The sequence below is a fragment of the Salmo trutta genome, chromosome 34 (genome assembly GCF_901001165.1).
Source record: "Salmo trutta chromosome 34, fSalTru1.1, whole genome shotgun sequence".
Lineage (NCBI taxonomy): Eukaryota > Metazoa > Chordata > Actinopteri > Salmoniformes > Salmonidae > Salmo > Salmo trutta.
The window spans coordinates 25,316,611-25,344,217 of record NC_042990.1 but is presented as its reverse complement, the minus strand read 5'-3'; the positions used below and the strand labels follow the sequence as shown (position 1 = coordinate 25,344,217).

General features: G+C 42.8%; 1 protein-coding gene across 1 annotated transcript; it reads right to left on the bottom strand.

Annotated features, from left to right (window-relative positions):
• Positions 1 to 886: 886 nt before the first annotated feature.
• On the bottom strand, positions 887 to 26,024 carry LOC115173907 (E3 ubiquitin-protein ligase MYLIP-A). Its single transcript, XM_029732405.1, has 7 exons — positions 25,706 to 26,024; positions 24,318 to 24,508; positions 12,409 to 12,594; positions 6,499 to 6,696; positions 6,047 to 6,211; positions 4,487 to 4,916; positions 887 to 2,890 (listed from the first exon to the last, which is right to left on the bottom strand). Exons 1-7 carry the CDS (start codon positions 25,790 to 25,792, stop codon positions 2,669 to 2,671), a joined length of 1,479 nt encoding a protein of 492 aa, XP_029588265.1. The 5' UTR covers positions 25,793 to 26,024; the 3' UTR covers positions 887 to 2,668.
• Between the last annotated feature and the right edge of the window lie 1,583 nt (positions 26,025 to 27,607).

Sequence of the window (27,607 nt, the reverse complement as noted above, 5' to 3'; positions counted from 1 at the left end):
ATGCCAAGGGGGTGAATACTTTCGCAAGCCACTGTAGACGAACACTATGTTGCTTGTACTGAGGAAGATCAGGGTTAAAGCCACAATCTGCAATTCGTTTGGTAGCCAAATGTTTTTTCAGCCCCACCACTTGGTTTGAAGTCATATTCTTCAAGAATCAAAATGGGCATTTATAAATCATTAATTGAAAAGGACCATTGAATAGCTGTAAATATTGCAGATTGTGCCTTTAAAGCCGTCGACTCACTAGACATTCAGGTGGCGAAATAAAGGCACCATTTTCTGTGTGACAGAAAGGCAGCAAGTTTAAGGCTTTTGGTAAAGAAAGGTTTAGGGGTTCTCTGTCGATGAGCAGCAATCACCTCAGTCTTCCTGAACCCTCCCTCTGTTCCAGCAGTCACCAGTGCCCTTGGAATCTAACAGCATTGATTTTGTCTGACTGTGTGTGGCGTGTGTACACAGATAGGGATCAATACTCTGCAATGGTCTATGGTGTCACCTCCCCTCGATCTTCAAACTATTATCACAGTGAAGCAAACTTATCCTAAAATGAATCAATACTAATTGCACTGTACTGTTAGTGCAATTTGAACACTTGCATTCTGATACAAGATCAGTACACAGAAACCATAATGGATTTACTACTTAAAATGACAGGCAACAAAAGCATTCATTAAATTAGGTGGCATACCAGGCCAGGCATTAACTTTTAACCCTATGAGCCTCCATCAATCTTTAGTAACGAGACGCTCAGTCATCTAACCCCATATCTTTATCTGACCTTTCAGTTGTGACTGTCCCCATTGAGAATTGAGAAAAAGTGAGTGAGAGAGGTGAAAGGGGGTAACTTGAACAGCCAAAGCCAATCAAATCAATGAACACATGCTTGTTTAAAAAAAAATAAAAAAAATTTATTAATACGTTTCTAGTTCAAAGAAATACAATATAAAAGACAGTTCTTTCTACATTTGCAGAGCATAGTTTTTGCTTCAGAAAACAGAAACAAATCCTACTTGAACAAAGTGATCAAATAATCAATCCCCTGCTGTGACTATGTGCCAAATGGTGTCAGCAATAAAGACAACATATTCCTCATCTTTAAAACAAAGAGTCTGTGCAAAGAAAGAATGCATATCAAAACACAATGTCCTTGTCTCAAATGGCACCCTATTCCTAAACAGTGCACTAATTTCAACCAGAGTGCTATGGGCTCTGGTCAAAAGTAGTGCACTGCATAGGGAATAGGGTGCTACTTGAGACGCAAGCCAGTGTTGCTACATTAAGGCAAAACCCTATGGATAAAACACTGGGGAAGTTTCCTTGGTAAAGTGACAGTATATTCATTCTTCCACCCCCCCCCCCCAAAAAAACTCAAAAAGCAGCTCGTATTGCACTGACAGATCGACTAGTACCCTTTAATAATAAAATCATAAGGAACTCCCTAGTTGACCACATAGAACAGAAGTTGAGGAAGCACACACACACCGCTACACAGTAGAGGCTGAAAAACAGCCTGGTCCCAGAACTGTTTGTGCTGTATAGCTAACTCCTACAATCTGGGTTAGTTATACAACACAAGTCGATCTGGGATCAGGTTAAAAAAACAGCCTTACTAATAAATAATCACAGATCACTTATTGAGTAAAAGAATACAGGGAGCATCTTATTTTGGGGCCTCCATTTGTGAAGGTTCTGTTATGGGATAGAATGCTGAATGGCTGGAGAGCATAGAGTTCCGTATGAATCTGATATTTTTTCACAAGAGTGGAGTTACCTTATATGACCCATTGGGAATGGACTAGGAGATTCAACCATTTATCTTTCCCTGTCAGACTTCTGGTTTGGTTCCAGAACCATGTCACTCATATACACATTAATACCAGGCTTATCGTCAAGACTTCCCCTTGGCTACATCCCAAATTGCACCCCTTCCCTGCAAAGTGCACTACTGGTCAAAAGTGGTGCACTACTGTACATAGGGAATAGGGTGCCTTTTGGGACAATGCTTCTCTAAAATCAGAATGCAGTGCTGTACCAGGGCCAGATTCCAACCCCCAAATAACTTCTCATTGGCATGAAAACAGAACAAAAAAAATGCATTTCACTCCATTAGAAACATTAAATGAGATTCTAAAAGCTTAAAACGAAGAAACTTAAAAAATGCAAATATACTTATAAAACAACTGAACGATTATGTACGTTGCCTACTATTCTCCTAAAACACAGAATTCCCTCATATTGTACAAGCGTTGCAGGTTATGAGCCCAATAGATAATTCACATTCTGTACACGGATATGGAGCAAAAAACAAACAAAAGCACAATCCAAATGAAATAAATCAGATCCCACCGCTACTGCTGATCAAATCAACAGCTGCAGTTCAATTAAGAAAATATAATAGGCAATAACCCTAAAATTAAAATGGAGGGGTGGAAATTCAAAATCACAAATCCATCATTGGTTTAAAAAAATAAATATCGACAGTGGAAAAATACCACTGTCAGAATGGTAAGGTGATAAACAAACAAACAGAAGCAGAAACCGTGGTGTTGGGACTGGACTGTGTCTGGAATGGCACCATATTCCCTAATTAGTGCATTACTGTGGACAGCACTATGTAGGGTGCCAGGGTGCTATTTGGGACGCAGTCTGGAAGTAGGGGAGTGGTTTATGTCTCAGTCTGGTAGATCTTGTTGGAGTCGTGGTGGTTGTTGGTGTTGCTATTGGAGTGGTCCTTGGTGTGGCAGGTATATGCTAGCCCACTTATAGCTCTGTGGACGGGGCTGCTATCGTCGTCGTGGGAGGTGTTGCTGAGGTTTAGGAGACTGGTGCAGGTGGGCAGGTAGACATGCTGCACGTGTTCCACCTCAGATCGACACACCGGACACAACTGGGGAGAGATAATTGAATGTCAACATAAGACTAGCTGTCACTTGTTAAGTTACAGATATGGAACAGGTCAAATATATCAAAGAACGTATCAAAGAACGTATCAAAGGACGTATCAAAGAACGTATCAAAGAACGTGAAGACATGGCTGTCAGTGGTTTGTTAAAGCAATGGCACTGTTACTACGGTCTTTGGACCACTGTGTGCAACAAGTACTGCACAATGTAGATCCACACGCCGCTTCAAAGGGTTCACACGCCGCTTCAAAGGGTTCACACGCCGCTTCAAAGGGTTCACACGCCGCTTCAAAGGGTTCACACGCCGCTTCAAAGGGTTCACACGCCGCTTCAAAGGGTTCACACACCGCTTCAAAGGGTTCACACGCCGCTTCAAAGGGTTCACACACCGCTTCAAAGGGTTCACACACCGCTTCAAAGGGTTCACACACCGCTTCAAAGGGTTCACACACCGCTTCAAAGGGTTCACACACAACACTATTTACCAGTGGAAGCTGTTGAGGGGAGGATGGCTCAGAGTAATGGCTGGAATGGAGTGAATGGAATAAACCACATGAAACCATGTATTTGATACCATTCCATTTACACCAATATTATGAGCCGTCCTCCCCTCAGCAGCCTCCACTGGCATTTACAGTGTTTTGGTTGTTCACGTGTGAGTCACACTCATTCCATAAAAGCATAAATACCCACCACAAGCCCTGGGCTGCAGAATGGACCAGGCAGCCAGAGTCTCAGAATCATATTTAAGACATCCAGAACAGACTAATTATACTAACCAGTCTGTCAGTGACAGTGAAGAGTAGTGGAATAACACTCCAATTTAATTTAACCAGTCAATTGTATTATAGCCGTGTGAAAGCCTGTTAACCAACCCGGGACCACTAGATGGAATTATCCATGATACACTTTTCAGAAAAGGCTAAGGGGGCGGCCATGTTGGAATGATTTTTTTCTCCCCAGAATGTTCTCCCTGCGTATCAGTTCTCTCGTCTCACTGTGTTTGGGTCCAGCCACACAAAACGACACATTTCCCTGTGGATTTAGTGGAATAGACATTTGCTGGCCTGCTGCCGGCAGCTTTAATCCACAGCCGCTAATTCACCATCTGCGACGGCAGTTCAAGCAAAATTTAGGAGATTAGTGGGAGGGCCAATCAGGTGAGCTGAACCCATAGATGAGCAAAATACTGGATCGGTTTTTAAAAGTCATAAAATGGATATGAGAGAAAGAGAGGTTACTGCTCAGAGGGATAGTGACTCAGGAGAAAAGTCAAGTATTCTCCTTGAATCTGTGCTCTGCCACTCATGGTATTACACAGCTAGAACCCTAGAGTGTGTTGTTGTGTTGTGCTAAGGACTACCAGAAAAGGAAGACATTAAACCTAGCGAGACAGCTTTCGTATTCTGGGGGTAGATGGTAGTGGTGGCATCCAAATGTTGAGTTGACCAAAACGATCAAAAGAAATCTGTGCATAGGTTAGTGTTCATTGACTAGTAGTTGTTTCTCAATTTGACCAAAACCAACATGCACAACATTCAATCATTTACAAGCATTCACTTTCGTCTCAGTCTCCTCACCGGTAGTTGGTTGGCGCAGGTCTGGCAGCATACCATGTGTCCACAGGGGCAGAAGGCTGCGTCTATCTCCTCCTCACAGCACAGCATACACAGCAGAGCCTCTCTGAGCTTCTCTAGTCTCTCCAGCAGTGCCCTGCTCTGCTGGCAGCTGCCACAGTCCTCCCCCATCCCCTCCCCCTGGCCACGAAGGGGACTGTGCCCCGATGGCGTCCTCTCGCCGCCCGTCCCCGCAGCACGTGCCACCAGGTCCACGATGCCGGCGTTGTAGAGTGCCCGGCGTGCGTAGTCGTATACCTCCTTGGAGGTGCGTCGGATGTCGAAGACGTACTTCTTGCCCAGGTTGATGTTCTCATTGAGGAAGAGAGACGCCAGGTGGCCCTTGAAGTCACGGCTGTACTGCATCATCACCGCGCTGGTCACCGTGTCACACCTGGAGGAGAAAGCGAGACGTTATTAATCAAGAAGTCAATCTAATTATTATTATTTTTGTATTTTTTTAATTTATTTATTTTAAAAATCGGTCAATTGAATATTGGACTTTTTTTTAATCAATTGATTTCTCAATTCTCCACTTTGACTCATACTATACATGGGATTGATCATGTTTAATAGCAGTAAAGGACTAGAAATCCTCTAAATCTGATCCAGAAACAGTTACTACACTAATCTCAAATACAAGCCCATCTGCACAACCTGGGGAAGACATGGTGAAAAATTCTGAACCCCCCACACACACACACACTAGAGAGGTAATCTTTGTGACTATTATAACCCAGCTGTGAACAATCTCATTGCTCTGCAGTAGGCCAATTTAAATGGCTGACCTTCATTTTCCCAGAAAGAATAAAGCACTTTTTCTCCATTACAGTCTACCACCATTACAGTCTACCACCATTAATATCAACACCATTACAGTCTATTACCAATCACTTCAGACCAAGAACATGTAAAAGGAATTGGTATATAGTGGCTTCAACAAACAGACCATAGCATAGTCTCAGTGAATGTGTACAACTGTAGTTCAAGATGCATATTCAGCGAGCAGCACGCCATGTTAAACAGAGCAAAATGTTGAGTGAAAGTGATTGATGGAACCTGACCTATCAGGACTTCTAAATGGGGAAGTAAAATGCTTGACTGGTTAGCTGCCCCCCAAGGCAGTAGAACCCTAAAGTGCTGTAGGAGCGTTGTGTATTCTGAGGGCCGTAAAGTCGGCTGAATAAGTGACAGAATACCATTTAGAGAGGACGCTCCAGTTGGTAGTGTAAATAAACATGTTGTCAATACATTAGCATGACAGTGCAGCCCGTGGGTGGTTGTCAGTGTTTGTGGCTCTATACTATACTCAGAAGCACTCCTTTCAACCCTACTAAATAGTTAGCGGAGAAGCCAGTCCCTAAAAGGTTTCATCATGGAACATTTGATCAATAATGCCTTGGATCACTTGGTGATCAAATCTAACTGCACAATTATGATGACTATATGTGGAGTGCACTGTATAATTGGACTGCATGACTGTGTTTTGGCTCCCCACAAGTGGATCCTCTCCTGTCCCCTCACCTGTAGAAGGCATGTGTCTCTGTGATGGCCCGGTACAGTCCGCTGGCAGCCCGGTTGCTGATTAGCTTGAATAGCAGAACCACACTATCGCTGGTATCCTTGATCACCGTCAGGTAAACACTCTTCCCTGACTGGGTGGCTATTTGGATTATGGGATAGCTGATCCTAGAATAGATAAAGAAAAGTTGAAGGTGGAAACTATTCTTTAAAGTAAAATCCTGTAACATTACACAATGTTGTACAACAACAATTTGCAATACTGTGTAATATTACAGGATTTCAGTTCCATGATGACAATCTCAGAACAAGAGATTTCCTCGAAGGTAAAGATTGTGGGATAAATCAGGTGGAGTACAGTAAAGTACAGTACAGACTTTAGTCTATATTATGTTTGAGCTGACTGCACAAGAGATGGAGCAGTTGGTTAAGTAGCCTCAAGACCCTTCATTTACCTGTTGACCAGGCTGAAGTCCTCTTTACAGACAGTGATGCCCTCTGGGCCCACACCTATGGCCAGCCTCTGTGCCTCTGCGTCCCTGGCCCAGTGCCACTCCACCCCGTAGTGCTCCAAACTGGACACCAGCTGCAGGGCCTGGTACTCCACTGACCCCAGGCTCTGACCCTCCAACGCCTTGTGCTTAGAGATGATACTGTGAAGTGATGGATAGAGAGAGACAGCGGTGTCACTACTGGTTCACATCCAGAGCCTCATTGCTTCAAAGACTTACACAGAGCCACCATGCTTCAAATAGTTAATATTCTGTATTTATTTCCTGTGAGGGCTGTGAAAAAAACAGTACAGAAATCTTCACACAGCTGAACAACAGACTGCTGGGTGCTGCCTGAGCAGTCAGTCTGTCACCCAGAGAGCAGATTTTCTAATATAAACCCATCATCCCCCTAATCTGATCAAATAATAAGGGAATCAATTACTATAATGTAATGTGAGCCTCTGCTTGCGCTGCTAGTAGTTCTCTCCTCACTATATGTGCAGTGTGAATTAGAGTATGAAGTGAGCCATTGTTGAGTTAACATTACTCATGGACTAAGCCTTTACTGCCTCAGTTCATATGAACATTACTCATACAGCTACTGATGCACTGATGTCTGTCCTGTCAATGGAAAACGTCAATACTTTTCCTTTACAGACAGCTTTGCTGTTCTGAAACTGTCACAATAGTGACTATATTTTCCTGCAGTAATTGCTTCAATATGGTAGAATGATATGCATTACATTTTTTCCTCAGGCATTGGAAAGCTGTTTCCAATCTTAACATTTACAGCTATGCTAAAATTATGACATGACACAACCAATATCTGTACTGTGTTATCATCCCAAAACATAAGGTTGATTAGGCGGAGCGAGAACTTCCATACAATTACCCATAGTGCAATAGAAATATGCTTTCGCCAATTACTAAAAACAGAGCTGAATAAAATCACCAAATTGGCTATTATAATTTTGAAAGAGAGCATCATGTCCATATAAGCCTGACTAACCCAGTACATTGACATCAGCATTTACCCTCCAATTATGATCTCAGGTGGGATCCTAGTGTGTGTCCCCTAGAGTGTGTAAACACAGTGATAGATCCATCCTCTGACCTAGCACAAACAGTGCCTAGTTTAGATTGGCCTGCACCCAAAATGCTGCTTCTCAAACTGTTGATTTAACCAGTCAACGAGCTGCTGTGCTACTCCCTGGCATGGTTCTGCGAGAGAGACTGTCTATTGTGGGCTTTATGGGTTGGTGGTAGAAAACGAAACTGATGTGAGCATTGACTGCGCTTTTAGGTTTAGTTTCACAGAAAGGATTAGTTGTTTAACACCTAGTTATAGTCCTGGTTTTTATGGCTGTTTAAAGGAATGGGTCAAGTCAGATTAAATATTATTCCTATTTCAAGTTTTGATTTAGAGTGTTTCAGGAATATGTAAGACATTTAACCGGCTAAAACGCAAACCTGCTACTGTAGCTCTAATTGTCCCTTAGGTGTTCAGTTCAATGCCTGAACAGGTTTGGTTCATGACTAAGAAAAACAAGTGGCTGCATGGTAGGAACACGGGAGGGGTGTGTCTCTGTAGAGGGAACATTGTGACCATGTGTTATCCAGTTTGCGTCCAAAATGGCACCCTTTATTCCATCTACTGCACTTCTGTTGACCAGAGCCTATGGGGGAAATAGTGTGCTATTTTGGACACTAGCTAGCTATAGGGAGCCATTTCAGACACAACCCAAGTTTCCTCCGTCTGTTGCTCATGTCATGCTGGGTGACATCATGTGGGTCAAACTTTGTTGTTCCAATTGCAAACCTACCTCTGCTAGTGAAAAACAAGTGGGCACATGGAGACAACATGGGAGGGTGTGCTTTCTTTCTGTAGAGGGAACCTTGTGAGCACGTGTTGTTTAAGATACAAATGAAAGATCACTTTATTGGCCAATCGCACACAGGGTCCAAACAAAATGTTACTTACACGTTTAACTCAACCCAACCCCTCTGAGTTGTGGTGTTATCCAGTTGTGTAAAGTACTTAAGTCATTTTGTTTCTGTACTTTACTATATTTCTAAAGAGATTTATGTACATTTTACTCCATACATTTTCACTGACACCCAAAAGTACTGGTTACATTTTGACAGGAAAATGGTCCAGTTCACACACTTATGAAGAGAACATCCCTACTGCATCTGATCTGGCAGACTCACTAAACAGAATGCTTTGTTTGTAAAGTATGTCTGAGTGTTGGATTTCCAAACTGTGCTGCTGTCTGCATTGCCAGTGTAACTCATACCAGGTTCTCATGGCACTAATGTTTATGTCAGCTGCACACGACTGACTGGTTCATATCCAAAAAGCAGAAGGCAAGGTTACGGCTTGGAGCAAATCAGGGGTTAGGGTGTAGTAAATTATAGTCTTTTACACTGAATTGAGCACAATAGGTACACAGCTTGGGTACCCAAGTCTGGCCAACGCAACTGAAGTTTATTTAATGTAAATTAATGGTCATAAATGATTCAAAAAGGTATAAATATGTTTTTGGATTAATTTTAAACATTGGGAATTTCTCTTTGAAGCGCCTGACTAGATGTCTGACTGATGTTGGATGAATCATTAACACCCACATCTGGCACTTGGTTCAGCTGGATTTTGATACTTCCATATCATACGCCTACCATAACATTACGGTCTACCATATCTGTTCACTAAGCCAGCCGGCAGGATTGTGGAGTAACGGATTACATGTAAGGGATTACAAAAATAACGGTAACTTTAATCCGTTACCAGCTAAAATATTGTAATCAGATTACAGATACTTTTGAAAAACTAGATGATTACTTTTAAATTCAGAAAGGATGTTTGCGGAAAACAATCTGACACTTCTGTTTGCTCAATGACATTCAAATCAGCATTAAAAAAGGCGCATGTTTAAGTTTGTTCCTTAAAAACATGCGTCAGAGACCACTATGATGACACACCAAACGTGTTTGATGGGTCGTGGGAAAAAAGCAGGAATGGGCTTTTGTAGGCTACAGTACAAGCTACAGTTGAAGTCGGATGTTTACATACACCTTAGCCAACTACATTTAAACTCAGTTTTCCACAATTCCTAACATTTAATCCTAGTACAAATTCCCTGTTTTAGGTCAGTTAGGATCACCAATTTATTTTAAGAATGTGAAATGTCAGAATAATAGTAGAGAGAATTATTTATTTCAGCTTTTATTTCTTTCATCACATTCCCAGTGGGTCAGAAGTTTACACACACTCAATTAGTATTTGGTAGCATTGCCTTTAAATGGTTTAACTTGGGTCAAACGTTTAGGGTAGCCTTCCACAAGCTTCCCACAATAAGTTGGATGGCCCATTTCTCCTGAGAGCTGGTGTAACTGAGTCAGTTTTGAAGGCTACCTTGTTCGCACATGCTTTTTCAGTTCTGCCCACACATTTTCTATAGGATTGAGGCCAGAGCTTTGTGATGGCCACTCCAATACCTTCACTTTGTTGTCTTTAAGCCATTTTGCCATAACTTTGGAGTATGCTTGAGGTCATTGTCAATTTGGAAGACCCATTTGCGACCAAGCTTTAACTTCCTGACTGAGATCTTGAGATGTTGCTTCAATATATCCACATAATTGTCCTGCCTCATGATGTCATCTATTTTGTGAAGTGCACCAGTCTCTCCTGCAGCAAAGCACCCCCACAACATGATGCTGCCACACCTGTGCTTCACGGTTGTGATGGTGTTCTTCTTTGCAAGCCTCCCCCTTTTTCCTACAAACATAACGGTGGTCAGCATGGCTAAACAGTTCTATTTTTGTTTCATCAGACGAGAGGACATTTCTCCAAAAAGTAAGATCTTTGTCCCCGTGTGCAGTTGCAAACCGTAGTCCGGCTTTTCTATGACGGTTTTGAAGCAGCAGCATCTTCCTTGCTGAGCGTCCTTTCAGGTTATGTCGATATAGGACTCGTTTTACTGTGGATATAGATACTTTTGTACCTGTTTCCTCCAGCATCTTCACAAGGTCCTTTGCTGTTGTTCTGGGATTGATTTGCACTTTTCGCACCAAAGTACGTTCATCTCTAGGAGACAGAACGCGTCTCCTTCCTGAGCAGTATGACGGCTGCGTGGTCCAATGGGGTTTATTCTTGCATACAATTGTTTGTACAGATGAACGTGGTACCTTCAGGTGTTTGGAAATTGCTCCCAAGGATGAACCAGACTTGTGGAAGTCTACAATTTATTTTTCTGAGGTCTTGGCTGATTTCTTTGGATTTTCCCATGATGTCAAGCAAAGAGGCACTGAGTTTGAAGGTAAGCCTTAAAATACATCCACAGGTACACCTCCAATTGACTCAAATGATGTCAATTAGCTTATCAGAAGCTTCTAAAGCCATGACATCATTTTCTGGAATTTTCCAAGCTGTTTAAAGGCACAGTCAACTTAGTGTATATAAACTTATGACCCACTGGAATTGTGATGCAGTGAATTATAAGTGAAATAATCTGTCTGTAAACAATTGTTGGAAAAATTACTTGTGTCATGCACAAAGTAGATGTCCTAACCGACTTGCCAAAACTATAGTTTGTTAACAAGAAATGTGTGGAGTGGTTGAAAAACGAGTTTTAATGACTCCAACGTAAGTGTATGTAAACTTCCGACTTCAACTGTACATACATACACATACATGCATATATCCATCAATTGTTGAAGAATATAACTTATAAATGCCTCATGAGCTTAATTCAACTGTCACACTCCATGAGAACCCAAAACAAGCTTGTTTTTCTCCAATATTTGTAAACATTGTAAATGTAAATAAACACTGTATAGCCTCATACCATGGTTAAAACTATAATGTTGATGTCATGGATGATCAGTCCTTGATTCCATAGCTCTGTTTATTTATCTGACAGGGGTTACATTTCTCCAGGCCCATTCCTCAGCTTTTTACAAAAACAGAGGCGGGCAACCGTTTTGTTATTGTTTCATCTGTGAATTTGCCCTTTAAAACAGCTGCATATTATCAAGATAAAGTTCACCAACAAAAAAGGTAAGCAGGCCTATAGCAAATGCAGCATATGGCATTTGTTTTTCACGTGTAAATAGAACTTTTCAGTAGTGCTCAAAGCATGCCATTCCATGAGCACAGCATCAGTCCTCCATTACAACAAAATCCTAAACAACACAGTAGGGCTGGCTAATTCCTTAGTTTTGGGGTTATGCTCAGGTAAAACAATTTGGCTAATCTATACTTCTATAAATCCTATTCTTAAAGATCAAGGAGTATAACATTTATTGGAATGACTGGAATTCTGATAGACTTTGGTTTTTAATCTAAAGATATAATTTAATCGTATTACTTTATGTAGTAGAAAGTGATGGTTAGAAGAGGCCTACATAACCAACCCATTAAGTAAAACGTAACATCAATTTATGGCCAGCTATGTAAACTTTTACATAGATTTATCTTGCAATTGGTAACATACATTTTTGTCTTCTTCTAATACCTCTCAAGAGGAAAGTAATCTAAAAGTAACCGAATGTAATCAGATTACGTTACTGAGTTTGGGTAATCCAAAAGTTACATTACTGACTACAATTTGGACAGGTAACTAGTAACTAATGGATTACATTTAGAAAGTAACCTACCCAACCCTGCCAGCCGGCAACCTTGTCAAGGGCAGCTTTGCTTTCAAAATTCCAACAGTGTATTCATGTCCTGCAAACTCCAACCAATTAGCATTAAGGCTCAAACTCAAATCCTTCTTTAAACACACCACAGAGGGGTGTGTGTGTGTGCGCGCCGGTGTGTCCAGTCTACACTCATCGTCTAACATATCCCCAGGTGTCCCCTGCCCTTACCTGTCGACTGTTGCCGGGCAGGGTTCGCTCCCACACAGCTCAGAGTAGCAGTATTTGGCAGTGTTCTGGTTGTAGTCTCTGAACTCGGCCTGGGCCAGTAGGGCACTCAGCACCTCAGCCTGCTCTGAACACATCCTCAGGTGGCCACTGTGGAGGTCCTCCTTGACATGCATGAAGAACACATGCCTGGTGGAGGGAAGAGAGAGGGGGAGGAGACGTTAGACATGGACTGGAAAAGGTGATGATTGGGGAGGAGAGGGGGTAGATAGGGCCTGGAACCAAACAGGTGATGGTTGGTAGATCAGAGAGAGACACAGAATGGAGCAGGTGGTTAGAGGTTGGGTTACAGACACAGAGTAGCTCATTAGTGAAAGCGGTTCCCAGTCAGTGTGTGACGTGGCTTGACTTTTAACCCAGTGACACAGTCCGTGTGTTCTAATTGCTCCATAGCTCTCATCATGGTGGCAGAGTGCAGTGTACACACACACAGAGCTCTATAGCCATTATCATAGTGTTCAGAGGAGCAGCAGCTAGCCTTGTACACCTTCTGCATTGCCTGCCTATTCACTAACCCCAGTGGTGTGCTGCGGCACGATAAGCAGCCAGGTTGCTACTGCTGTTGTGATGTAACACTGTGGGGTCTGGGTACGATAGCACCATTTAGCATAGGCATCCCTCACTCTTTCCCTCCATACTTCTGCCTGGCTCATGTTTTCCCATTAAATACCAACACAAGCCCACAAAGACCGAGCTAAATCAATGTAATGACAACACAACGTTGTAATCTTGTTCTTTTGGCAAGGTAAGGGCCCTTCCCGATTGTCGGTAAACACTTGTTATTATGGCAAATTCAAAGTGTGGAGGGAGGGGCTATGGAGGAAAATGTGATAAAACAACAAGGAAGACTTTGTAGATCTGTGTGCAGAACACTGGGCTGCGGCGAGCCAAATACAAAACAACCAGAGTCAAGGAGGCTTTCATTGTTTTCACCGAAAGCTTTGTTTCTTGTTTATTAGTTTCAGAGATGTCGTGAATGATTACAATTTCAAGGTCAAGGTCCATCTGACCTATGTGACATGATAACACTTTCAACAGGAAAAGCCTATTCTCCTGGACTGTATTTATGGTTGGTAAAACCAGGGTTTCCCTGAGTTTTGGAAACCCTGGGTTAAACAATAACTAGTAATATGCCAGAGGACTCATTTTCTCCCATCAAAAGGAGGGTGAACTAGAGTGGCCTAGTCTCAGAACTAAACTGAAAACTAGCACAAGCCAGTCAGGTAACCCTCCCTCCCTCCCTCTCAGATGGGATGAATTCAACTGGAGTGAACCAGACCAGACTCCCTTATTGTTTTTTTCACACAAACCGTAAAACTTCAATAAAAAAAATAGCCCGGGCCTTTATTTGCTTAAGTCACTGAACACAACAGGCACTTAGAGACAGGCTTCTATTTGAGCCAGGTGTCCATTTCCTTGATCCACACAGTTTTTGCTCACTTGCGTAGTTAATTTAATCCCAGCCTTCACTTCCAGCATTTCAATCAATTTCTTCATTTCCTGCACCAATGCGTTATCATTTACACACTGTCACATTTATTTGTATCTTCGTTTATTTTTTTAATTTATTTTTTTAAATGGAGGCATGCCAACTTCCGCTTGAAAGAATAGCAATTTCCCCATTTCTGGTGGTCTGTATTCCCGAAGTTGACTTTTTGTGCTTGCCAGTTAACTAGCAGTTATCAGCTATAAGCAGCCAATGGCTAGCAGTTTGGTTTTAGAAGTAGTGGTGGTGGTGGGGGGCATTTTGAAGGGGATAAACAGCCTACCCTACCGCTCCGAGGCAGCTGCATGGTCCTAAAGCACACCAGTGCCTTGTTTTGTATCACATTCCAATTATAAAACTGTGGGGGGGGGGGTCAAAATGAAATTTCAGAATGTGGGGGGCATGACATGTCCCCCCCCGCCCCAGTGAAGGTTTCACCCCTGATAAAAACTGATTGCCATAATGTTTTCAACTCATTACTAAATTATGTAATATAACAAATCGAAACCAAACCTCGTAAACAATTCATTTAGACCCGCCGAATATTTGAAACAGGTGTTAATTTGCTGAAATGTGTGCCGTTGCCCGGCTATTAAACGTGACAGACAGCTATGAGTCTCTATATTTAATTGAAGTTTTACAGTACTGTAAAACATAACATAACCAGGCATACCACCACCAGAGGCAATCTGTACAAATGAATAACACAGAACTACACAACACCCATAACACAAAGCAATGGAAAATAGCACTCCCACCGAGTAAGAATGTGTGACAGTGAGCCTTTAAAAGAGATGTACTGTTGACTGGTCTCATCCTGCCCCCAGTGCCTTATGGGCAGGAGAGGGGGCATGGGAACATAGCTTGGTTGGCACTCAGTCTTCCTGCCTCCTCTAAACCCCTTGGCTTTAGCAGGGAACAGATACACAAAAGAAGAAGAATCACTTCAGGACAAGAATTGAGAGGAATATTACCATACAATAAAGGGGATCTAAACAATAGTAGCTCTAGGGGCATAATAAACAATCGTTTGAGATGGTGTTAAACAAACCGGCCCAAGTAGATGTATTCCAGACAGTCCCAGCCCTGGCCCCCTCTCCCAGCAGCTCCAGCCCTAGCTGGAACAGTACACACGGCTGTCTGTTTCCTCTATTGTGTTAGGTCCAGCAGCAGCAGCACAGTGATCAGTAGACTGCTACCTGGCCAGTTGGAAACAAAGGGCTGTGACTACCTGGGGGTTACTATAGGCCACAGGCCCTCCTGGCCTGGCTGCTCTCCCTCACCACCCAGTGGAAATTCAAAAGGACCCCTCCTTTATCACCCCCCACCCACCCATCTAATGCTGCGCTCTGGAGTGGTTTAATCTGGGCTTAAAACATGGGCTAGGTTACCATGTTTGGGTGTATACAGTATCTGGAACATTCCTCGTAGTAAGAAGTGCAATACTAGGTGGGTGTTTACAAGGTCATGGCCTACATGAGGTAATATAGTGTACAGGAACCAGTGTGCACAGAGTACTGTAATGATTTCCTTCCTACTCTTTATTTCTTCCTGGCTCTTCCTGGTCGTTGATGCACACATTGATTTCTCATCTATCCCTGCTTGACCCCTCAACAGTCTAGCCTGTGCAAAGTCTGTAAAGAGTGTAACATTGCATCCCAATTCTCTACCCTTCTGCCCTTAGTGTGCACTTGTCCACTTCCTTTAGGAGGAGAATACAGGCGTAAGAAATATGGGAGTAAACTCCCCACATGCTTTTTCTTGGCTCTTCCAGGTCGTTGAAGCACACATGATTTCTCATCCATCCCTGCTTGACCTCACAACTGTCTGTGGGTCTGCTGACTCCAGACTGCCCAGCCAGGGGAAGGGGGGGTTAGTAGGTGTGTCCTGAGCCTGGCTCCTGGCTATGTGGGAGCTCCTCTATCAGGGGTCTGCCCCTGTCAGGCCCTATAGCACACCCCACTGGGAGACAAAGAGCAGGGACAAGGAGGGAGGCTCTGGAAGCAGCGCCCCGTTATGGAGGTAGACATCCAGGGCAGCAGGGTGAGTGTCTCCCCCTCTCCCCCAGTGCTTTGATGTGGACTGTGGAGGGTGGTGATGTGGAGGGGTTGTAAACTGGTCTGACTATCCACTGTGCAGAATGGTGACCGGTGCAGACAAGCTCACGGCTCTAACTTTAACTCCAACAGCGGCTGGAGGGCAGAAACGCCAGGCTGCATCAGGACAGAGAAGCATTACAGTCCAAAAGTCCCCAGACTGCCAATACCATACCAGTCACTACCCTGCCCACACACACACACACACAACATACTGGTCCCTACCCAGACATCTCCACACCACTGCCCACTGTCTGTCCAGGGAGAAGGCCACAGACAGACAAAACAGCAGGGGGTCTCTCATTAAGCCTGTAGGGAATCTAATATAGGAGAAGAAAATCCTTGACCCCCCCACCAGCCAAGTTTAAATACAACTGGGAAGAATAAAGCCTCTTAAGACATTCACTACAGTCATCTTGATGAAGGGAAAGAAAACGGGGGCACGGAACGGCTGCTCTCAGACCAAGGGACCGCATGGTAGATTTACTGTTCACACACAGCGGGCAATAGATGACAGTGGGTGCTCCAACAAAGTCATCTGTTCTCCTGCTGGAATGTTAAACACTTCATTACATAGCTGGAATAATTCAATTAAAGTGCACCGTAGCCTGGCACGGCCGTAGCTGGGAGGAATATGGGTCATTACTCCCTTTCTGTGACAGATGAAAGATGCAGGAGGAGAAGAGGGATTACTGACTTAGTTCTGGGTTTATTAGTGACATTTCTACTGTTTTAGAGAGAGCATCACTGTGGAGTTTTAGATTGTCAAAGTTAACTTAAAGGATTTCCCCAAATGTAGTGCATTTCACACACTCATCTCTTTTTTTGTGTGTATTAAAATCTCTTTTCCTGAAATCCTGTCTTTACTTTTTCCTCCAGCGATTTAAAAAAAACTTTTACTGTTGAAAAGCAATATCCCAAGTGCAAACTCCAAGTACGGCATTCAAGGAGTGTGTCGGATGGGAATCTGGGCTGTCATCAGCCCCCCACCCCACGCTCAAGGAACATTACAGAACGAAAGAGGAAAGGCAGACCCCACCCCCCCACCACCCACTTGTGTCATGTCATGACATACCTGGACCACCTACTGAGATGTGCCTTTTTTTAAGTAAATCAAGTGTTAAAATGAGGAGAACAGGGGACTGGAGTGCCACTGTAAGCTGCTGCTTGTTCACATGGCTAACTGTTTTTAATAAACTTATTTCAGAGTAAACGTTCGGCTTCTTTTCAGATCACAAATTATAGGGCAATTTGGTGAAACTGTCTTTGTTCTTCTTACCATCCAGGCCTGTAAAATAATTGTTTCAACTTGACTTCTCTCAGTAGTAAGAGAGAACACATTAGTCACAGAGCTCTGTCTCCAAAAAGAATAAAAAGTCCCTGTGAAATGAAATGATAAACCTCTGCCTAGTTACTGCACCGTGTCAGCCAATGAGAAGTGTCAGTTTCAGAGCTCACAGGGCCAGGCTCTAAACAATGTGGTTTGTAGAAGTAACAAATAACACAGCCCAGAGCTGTGTTCTAGAGGTAACTCCCAGTCAACGAACTCTAGTAACCCCAGCTCAGGGACTAGTTTTACAGTCTCTCAATGGAAACATCACAACAAGGATGTTAATCAAATAGTTTAACCAACGGAACGAGAGCAATAAAAATGTTTTTTAAAAAGTGGGGAAACAAAACACTAAATAAACATTTAGTTCTGGGCCGAGTGAACTCATGAATCCAACAACTGCCATTTTGAGGTGAACAAAGAAGTTGTTTGTAAGCTAAATCGCCCTCTGGTTAAGGGGAGAGAGTGTTCCAGATTAACGGATTGTAGAAGGGTAATTAAAAATAACCCAGGCTGAGCCAGGGCGCTTTGGGCAGGAGTCACACAAGCCCAGAGACCGCCACAGCCATCCTTCCTGGCCAGGGACTAATATTATGGGTTCAAACCAGATCTGAGGGAAGGCTACTTGAGTTCAGAGAACTTAAAAGGAAAGTTAAACAAGTCTGGGTGGAGGACAGGGACTGTGACAACCATCTTGTCTCCCCAACTAATCCTACTGGCTGCAATGCTGTGACAACACGAATGGTCTTAACGTCAGTGAAAAACATTTGCCTGGTGGTGAAAATATCTAGAACGTTCTGCTTCAGCAAACATGTAAAGACAGACACTTTTGGCAAAGACATCTGGAGTTGTCAGATCTGGATAATACAAACTGCTCTCCTCAGGTTTAGGGGGAGGACATCAAAACTGTTGGAGTTGGGTTGCAAAGCAGAAAAACATCTGACGACCTGCATTTGCACCCAAATAAAAATTCACGAACACTATCAAACTTTTTAGCAATTCCTCGTCCATCCCCTCTCTATGATAACGAAATTCACATTAGATTAACGTGGACAGCAGACAGATACAGTAACAAATCAAATCAACAAGACCTTGACTCAATTAACGGAGTTCTTAGAGGCAATGCATCCCATCAACTTGTAACGCAACCATAAGAATGCATGCTGCCGCCATTCAAAAACAAAACACAAAATCCAATTTAAAAACTGAAGACCTATTAAAGCACGTCATTTTTTTAATCACTTTGTCTAATAAAATCACTTTGTGTAATTTTTTAAATAGAACTCCAAATATGCATTATCGTCATTTTCACAATTTCAGATTATTTCATAACATAAAAAAGGAAATCACATTAACTGCACTGCCCCTTTAAGTATTTCCTTCCATTCTGAACCCAGCATTAGCTGAATTGACCAGTCAAATTGCTATGGTTAGGGGCTCCAAGTCCCTTCAAGAGATTCTATTTCTATGGGAAAGGCACTAAAAACATTCCTTTTCTCATTCATGGCAGATGAGGTCTGTTAAAAGTTGTGCCCTCTGGATAGCTAACCCCCTGACCAACTGTTGACCTGATCAGAATTCTAAAACACTGCACAACAAGGGGAAAACATGTTTATTTAGACAAGCATGGAACACACTACCTCCAGGCTAGTGAGGGGTAATGATGCAGATAGTACACCATTCATTGAGGAGGACAAGTTTCAACCATATAATTAGAACAATTAGAACAGAACTGACATTGCCAACTCAATCTCTGAACCAATAGAAATGTCAGGAAGTTTCATAAAAAAGGGACATGGTTGTGATTTGAGCAAACAGCTTCTAAAACAAATAGGAAGTCTACTACTTCCCTGGAAATACCCACCAAATGCAGAAGTAGATATTCAACTGCCCATATCTGGTCAGTGCAGTGTACACACACAAGGCTGCCTCAAGCCATGGTCAAACACCAGGTAGGGTGTTTCAAAAGCTACCGGGGCAGAGCGGAGCTGAGAGATGCTGGGATCTCAAAACTACAGGATTAGGATGGGGGGTTTTGTTTGATGTTGGGAGGACAAGAGGAACTGCAGAAATCGGACCAAATTGAGCCAGTGCTACAGACGAGAGCCGTGTGTGTGTATTTATAGAAAGCTTTAAATGTGGGAATGTGCGAGTGTTACTGAATCTCTTTAGACCCCTCCACACATACAGACACAGGTTAAACCCTACAATGGATCACCGTTTCCTGGGAGTGGCTTGCTGCACCTTAGGGTTTTACTCCTCGTCTATTATAACACAGAAAACATGGGATGCCTAAATAGTCAACTGTAAAACAGTAAACGCAGACTAGCTGATGTCTCCAACACTCAACCTCACAGTTAATAATCCCCATGTCTGGCATGGTAAAAAAATATGTTTTTTAACTATTCAAGGATAATGGGATAGCAGCAGGATTTAGTGAAGATTCTGTAAATGGCCAAGCTTATGTAAGCAGTTTTTTATTTTAATTGTATGTGTGCCGAGTCCACCATATGTTATGTAACCGGGCTGAAAGAGGGCGAGAGAAAGAGGCGTGTGTGTGTGTACTGGCACTCTGAGGGCCAAGCTTGTCTGTCTGTACCCACTAAGGACATTTCGCACACACACCTGTCACTACCCACAGGTTTTCCTGTACCAGGACATTACGTTTTAGTAGTGTGTGTGCTCTACGATGCAGGAAAATCCTCTGGCCCCTGGGTCAGGTCACCACCCAGCACTGTTACTTGCCAAGAACACTCTGTTTTATTGGTGGATATTAGTTTGAGCACGTTCCATTGGTTTATTTTAGTTTCTAAGAGGTGTCCCTCACTAGTAAACTATTCAGTGGTCTCTCTCTCATGCACCTTCTGACAGTGTAACACTTGAAGCTATCAGCCAATGGATTCAAATGGAGACTAAAACACATGCAGATCAGAGATAGAGGGACACTAGTCAGAGACTGTTCTCTCTGCTACCGCACAGTAAGGGTTACCAGAGCGCCAAGTCTAGGTCCAAGAGGCTCCTAAATAGCTTCTACCCCCGAGCCATAAGACTCCTGAACAGCTAATCAAATGGCTATCCAGACTATTTGCATTGCCCTTACCTCTGGAACGCTGCTGCTACTCTCTGTTATCATCTATGCATAGTCACTTTAATAACTTTGCCTACGTGTACATATTACCTCAATACCAGTGCCCCCGCACATTGACTCTGTACTGGTACCCCCTGTATATAGCCCCGCTATTGTTAATTTACTGCTGCTCTTTAATCATTTGTTATTCATTTCTTACTTTTTTTTGTTGTTGTATTTTCTTAAAACTGCATTGTTGGTTAATGGCTTGTAAGTAAGCATTTCACTGTAAGGTCTACACCTATTGTATTCGGCACGTGACAAATAAAATTTGATTTGAGACAGTCATGCATTCCACATCTACTTACTAAGATGTTCTGCCCTCACGATGAGTACCAACTTATGCGTTTTGTATCTGTGTTTACGAATGTATCTATTTCTGCCTGCAAGCCTGTCAGTTTGTGGTCTGTGTGACGGGCAGAGGGAAGCAGCAGTAGCCCAACGAGGGGAAATGTGAAAGCACAAAGAGGGTTAAGGCATATGACGACATTGTGACGTTAAGAGTTTTTACGGCTGTTGATGCACACCAAAATGTAGCCTTTACGCCAGCTGAACCGAAGCAAGCAGAAGGCTTTAAGGGAACCCTGCCGGCCTCCCGTATCACTGTTGCTCATCTCGCTCCCTGTCACACACACAGAGGGAACAAAGACCTGTTTTCACCACAGAGAGACATGACCTTCCAGTAACCACTGAGTCACAAATACCACCACTAGAACAGAGAGAACACAGCATGCTAACAGAAATATACATCATGAGTGTGGAGAGTTTCCATGAGTTGAGATCACCACACTGGTTCACAAAGGCCTGTTCTCTAGAGAAAGATGCAGAGGAAGTCAAAATGGTCTCTTCTTTCCTATCTGAAAATCTGGTCTTCATTGTCTTGAACACCATCCAGAGAGCGAGAGAGAGCGAGAGATGGGGCCCCATCCTCAACCACTTTAAATTATTCTACATCTGGTAGTGAAAGCGTGCGGGCCAAAAAATTAAATTGTTGAGCCGAGCTCTACCCACCACAACTGTGTGTGTCTGTGTGTGCGCAAAACCTTTGCTACTTTTAATTAAGACTCACACATTACCATCCCCTCCCTCTATACACCACCCCCCCCACATCTTTATCTCCCCCTTTCCCCTTGTCCCCAGCTCCATACACACACCCTCTCTCCTCGCCATCTGTTAAAGACCCTCCTAATCTGCCAGAGGTCAGCAGTGGATGAACTGCCATGGGTCCTGACGTCCTCCAATAGCAGACACACCAATAGTGTTTTCTGGCCGAGAGTACTTAGCGCCTCTGAACAGAGTACCAGACGTAATTGGAAAAACGATTCTATATGTAGAGTCGCACGAAAATGTCAGCAGCCAAGCGCTTACCGGCGGATGGTCCCTAAAAACACACCGTGCCGAATGGCAGATCGACATTTGGTGCGATGTGTGTGCGCATCCTAAAATTGTCCTCAGAAAGACTGCTTTTTAGCTTCCTCACCCCTTAGCTCCCCTGGTCAACTCCCCTTACCCCCCTGGTCAACTCCCCTTTTCCTCCCCTTAACTGCACAGGCACGCTATCCAGTCATAAAGACACACAAAGTCCATTGGGGCGGCAGGTAGCCGAGTGGTTAGTGTTGGACTTGTAACCGAAAGGTTGCAAGATCGAAAGACAAGGTAAAAATCTGTTGTTCTGCCCCTGCACTAGGCAGTTAACCCACTGTTCCTAGGCTGTCATTGAAAATAAGAATTTGTTCTTAACTGACTTGCCTAGTTAAATAAAGACAAATCAAATTTAAAAAATCCTCAAAGACAGACAATGAAAGGAAAAAGGACTTGCCCTCCAAGCCAGGGGGAGGGAGTGGTAGTGTGTACTTATAGTCCAGACAGAGACAGCTGGGAGGGGGGGCAAGAGGGATAGATCTCAGTTTAATGAACAGTTACTGGCCGACCTTGCCTGGAGAGTGAGCGAGAGGAGCTAAGAAGCTCAGGGGCTCAGTCCCACACAACTCCCTCTCCTCTAACAGCATGTTATCAGATGCCTTCCCTGGCAGACTGACTGGGGTTAGAATCTACTTTTAATGATACAGTATCTGTCCCACAGCTGTGGAAAGATATCTGATGATACTAACGTGAATGCTACATGCAAAACTTTACTGGAGGGGGTGGAGTTAGCAATGAGAGCAGAGCACCCTATTAATAACATCAAAAGAGAAGCTCTGGGTTGAGATTCTCTGTTGGTGCATTTCCATACAGGATTTACAACATATTTTTTAGTGCGGACGCATCACACCTTTTTACATACAGGATTTAAACCAGTGTTTTACCCAAAAGGCTCAGACATTACAGTTTCCATCTACGCGGTCCGGCACCCGTATCTCACTCGGCCATGGCTTTTCAGCCTGCATTTAAATAACAATGGCTCACCGAACTTTAACCCACAAAGCAACTTTTGATTACACCGAGGTTGTTAATTCTACTCTTCACAAGTCCTCACTGTCAGCCCTAGTTATGGAAACAATTTCCCTAGTATAACACAAGGGTGTATACACTAGTGTAACACTGGTGTTACAGTCAAAAAGCTGCATGTCCCCCCCCAAATGGCACCCTATTCCCAATATAGTGCACTATTTATGAACAGGGCCCCTATAGGGAATAGGGTCCCATTTGCAATGCACCCTAAGATTCAGTCAGGATCAAGCGTGTCAGGATGTGTTACTTTGTATGGAGACTTCTAACTAGAGGACCTCTAAAGGGCTGGGAGGAGAGAACTAAACTAGACTCCAAAGGTCCTGTTATCCATCAGCCTGAAGTCGGTGTGTCAGGCTTTCGCTAGAGATACGTTTCAACAAGTTTTTTAGAAGACTGGGCAATTTCTTCACTGGTTGATTTATATTAGTCTTTGTGTAAGAGAGGAAGAATGATTTTTAAAATAAGGCTGACAGAACACAGAGCTTAGTGAGCATACTATATGAGAAAACGACACTAAATAAATCCTTTTACATTGGTGTCTGAAAAAACTATGAAAACAAGTTTTTTTTGTTCTTTCAACTCATACATTTTTTCAGAGTTTGTAGTAAAAAACACTTTTAACATCTAAACAAAGTCACAACTGTGAGATGTGCCCTTGAGACTGTAAAAAGCCAAGACAAAAGAAACCAAGGCAAAAGCACATCAACAAAAGTGTTAATAAGGACACTTCTCCTGAATGAGAAAACGTATACAAAAGACAAAAGAAACCAAAGTGAGCACACTTCTTCAATCGTTTGATATAGTAATCCTTATACCCCCCCACCAAAAAAAATATAGATGTACTATTGTAAAGTGGTTGTTCCACTGGATATCATAAGGTGAATGCACCAATTTGTAAGTCGCTCTGGATAAGAGCGTCTGCTAAATTACGTAAATGTAAATGTTTGAATGAGAGCCAGCATGGGATGTCTGGAGGAGGGCTGTGTAGCTTTCAGCAGGCAGAGGGACCCTGGGGCAGCAGTAAAGGAGTCTGGAACCTCTACAGAGATCATATTTCCTTACTGCCTCCTGCCAGGCTCTACAATGACCTGTAGTAACCCTGTGTGCTGTGGGGTTACTGTAGGCCGTTTCACTGTACAGCCAAATCAGGAAGTCACAACTAACTGTTGAGTTAGAGATTATGTTGTAATATGAATATTTAGTAAGTAACTCGCCCTAGGTTGTTTCTCTCCTTTTTTCATTTTAACAAGATGATGCAGGGATGGAAGAGAATGACAGTTGTAATGAGATGGTTAAATATGCATGTTTGCTCATGATGTGGTGTTGAATTTTGTCTGTGTGAGATATACATGACATCCATACCTAGTCTGTTCCTGGAGTATAAGATGTGGTTCCACAAAGAACTTGACTCTAAGCCTGAGTCGGCAGGGAGTCAGATTGTCCATCTGCTGACAAATTCTGTTCCTCAGGTTGAGCCACAGGTTCTCTCCCTTACTGCCCGAGAACTGCAGGCCAAAGTAGTCCACCTCTATGATTCCTAACTTCCTACACACCTTTGGAATAAAAGAGGAAGAAGTCAGTTATGGAGAATCCCCCCAAAAACACGGAAAAACCAAAGTAAAACCAAAAATAAACGCCAAAGTTGCCTAACCGCAGTTTGTGTAGACCGAGAAGCTTACGGAGCATCAAGAAAATATGAGACAGTTTAGCATGTTTCTTTATTGCCATACATCAATATCAAGGCAGTAAACGGGAAATAAATGTGGATATTTTTCCCGCGGTAATAAACTTCATCACGAGCGCATCCCACGCGCCTCTCACCAGCAGCAGGAAGGAACGGAGTTATGTAACATCCAGAGGGGACCGAGGGTGAGATAACTATACCGACTCAAAGGACACCCGCTGTGCATATGAGATAGGAGCTTAGATTTGATTTAGACCTCATTAGAAGACAACGATTATGCCCTCTGACAAATGCACATGTTTACGGATTGATGACAAGGCCTACATCATTGTCACCATAACGTTTTGTGCACATGATAATTGATGTAACGACTTTAGTATTTATTAAATCTAAAAACAGATTATAGCAGTGTGGTAGACTACTATTGGATATTCAAGGTTGATTAAGTCAACAGTAGACTATTTTCGTGAGAACACCCATTGAAGCTACACAACATTGCTAAGCATGCACAGGGACCAACATGAACTGAAGTAACCTTTGCTTGACAAAGCCATATACTTTCCTCGCGACTAGACTACCAGGAAGCAACTCCCTCAGATGGCACCTTCATACTCATTTCGAAAATCACCAACTCAATCATCATGAGTTGAATTGTGCCATAACTCAAAATTTTAGGCTCTTTCTTTGTTACGGAAAATGTAGCCAACTTGTTTCCAAACAAAGCAACATTGTTGCACGATTGAGGAAGTACATTTGTATCGCTGTGTGTGGCAATGTAGCATACATATCCAGTGACAGACAATGCTGTTTAGGGAGAACTGACGCTGGCGACACAAAATCTAACAATAAACAGGAACTTTGAACATCTAAATGTGGATTTCTCATCTCGGCAACAAAAAACACGTTCATGCTGACAAAGTGTTGCGATTTAATCCACATAAAATGTGCACTTGCAGGACAATTTTCACTGTAATTCGACAAATGTATCTATAACCTACAAATAATATATAAACAACAACCCGAAAACAGAAAAATAACAAAAATAATAATTAAAATCAGTATCCACCTTATTCAGACAGTCTTCACCATTCGCCTTCGAATCAACTTCCACTTCCATAACCACCGAATCCGGACGGGTAACATGGCAAAGCATTTTGGCTGTCTTATATTTTATCTTTGGTCTATACCTCTTTTAAAATAACACAACCACGGTATTCTTCTTTTGAGACCCTACATCAAACCTTCGTACACTTTCCAAACCCTCTCACTTCGTGTGGCAGCCAAACACTCCCTACCAGCGGTAAGCTATATCAATGAATTGCTATGCAAAGCACTGACTACTCCGAAACAGCCAATTACAATGCGTTTAGCATATGAGGCTTGCACCCGCGATCACCGTCATATCCAAACGGCTAGTGCAATCCGGGATCCTTGGGACACCCCTACCCTATACCCTAATCCAGGGGAGTCAAACCGTGAGGTGGTCCTGTACGGCTGAGTAAAATAATTGGCAATTTTTTTCCGGTGGCGTACGAACTAAAAAAACTTTAAAATAACTTAAACGAAATCGAAACTGTATAAAAATGCTAATGGACCTATATTCATACAGTTTCTTGATTGTCCAGCCCGCCAATAATCACTAGACAGTCAGGGAGAATAGAACATTCAAAAAATGATGGATAGATGATACATTTTTGACTATTTAGAGTCAAGGAATTTAGAGTCAAGGAAATAACATATTTTCAATGCGGAAAATTTGTTTAACACCCCTGTCCTAACTAACTCCAACCTTAAGCCCCTACCCTAACCATAACCATAACCCTTACCTAACCCCAACCTTAACCATTTAAATTTAAATGGGGTAGGGACGTCCCAAGGAGTCTGAATAGCATAGACCGCATTCAAACGGGACCATCTCATGGCTACAATGCATGATGAGGACAACAAAGGCGCCCCCTTCTGGGGTTTTCTCCAGAGTGTGCAGCTCGTTGGACCTCTCATAAGTCTATGGGTCCTTCACCTGCTTGATAAGAGTTGACTATCCATGGAAATATCTGGTATAGAGTGGCTCTGAGTAAGTTGAGAGCTGCATATGAATTAATAATGCATTGAAATAGGCTAGTGATCAGAAATAGCAGCAGCAGAGGACTATGTGCACCCCAACCATTTATTTCTGTGCTTACTTTCAAAAGCATCTGAATGTTCAATGCAAAAATTTCCCATTGTTATTGTCCAATACACTCCCTTGCCTTGTGCCCAGTGAGCAAAGTCTATTCCTGTATGTTGGCTAGAGCTAGGTATAGGCCTACAACCTGTCTCTGTTGTTGACGTTCAGTAGCCTACTGTGTAAGTCAGACAAGCATGTGCAGAATGAGACCTGGATAAATCATTTGACAGGTAGACTGGTAAGCACCAAACGTGGTTGTTTCTGACGTTTCCCCAGCTATATTTGCTCCCTACCTGTTAGTCAAAGTCACCTTTCTGCAACCACTCTTAATTACATCTTGTGATCTTCACTAGTAAGATCTAATAAAGAAAGGTGAACATTATTTTATTTGTGTCTGTAAAGCTCCCTTGATGACAGGTACTATAATATGGAAACTTATCATCCAGTTATTGGATGATTATAATGAAATGTAGTCGTTCCCATAGAGAAACACAAGCCCTATATTCACATGTTGACATGCATAAAATCAATAGAAAGAAACACAGCAGTGTGTGTGTGTGTGTGTGTCATTATAGGTCGGAGGTGACTCTGTCAACAACCTCCATCCATACTGACATAAAAATACAATTTGAGTCCGTCAAAGTTGCATGGCAGCCGGATGCAAATTTAGTATTTCCTATGATATTTTCCCATCTAAATAACTTTGCAAGTCAAATTGCTACAATTTTCACAGAGAGGGACATTTTGCCACAACATGTCCTCCACCAAGTCTGAATATATATTGCTTTGCAAATAAATGAC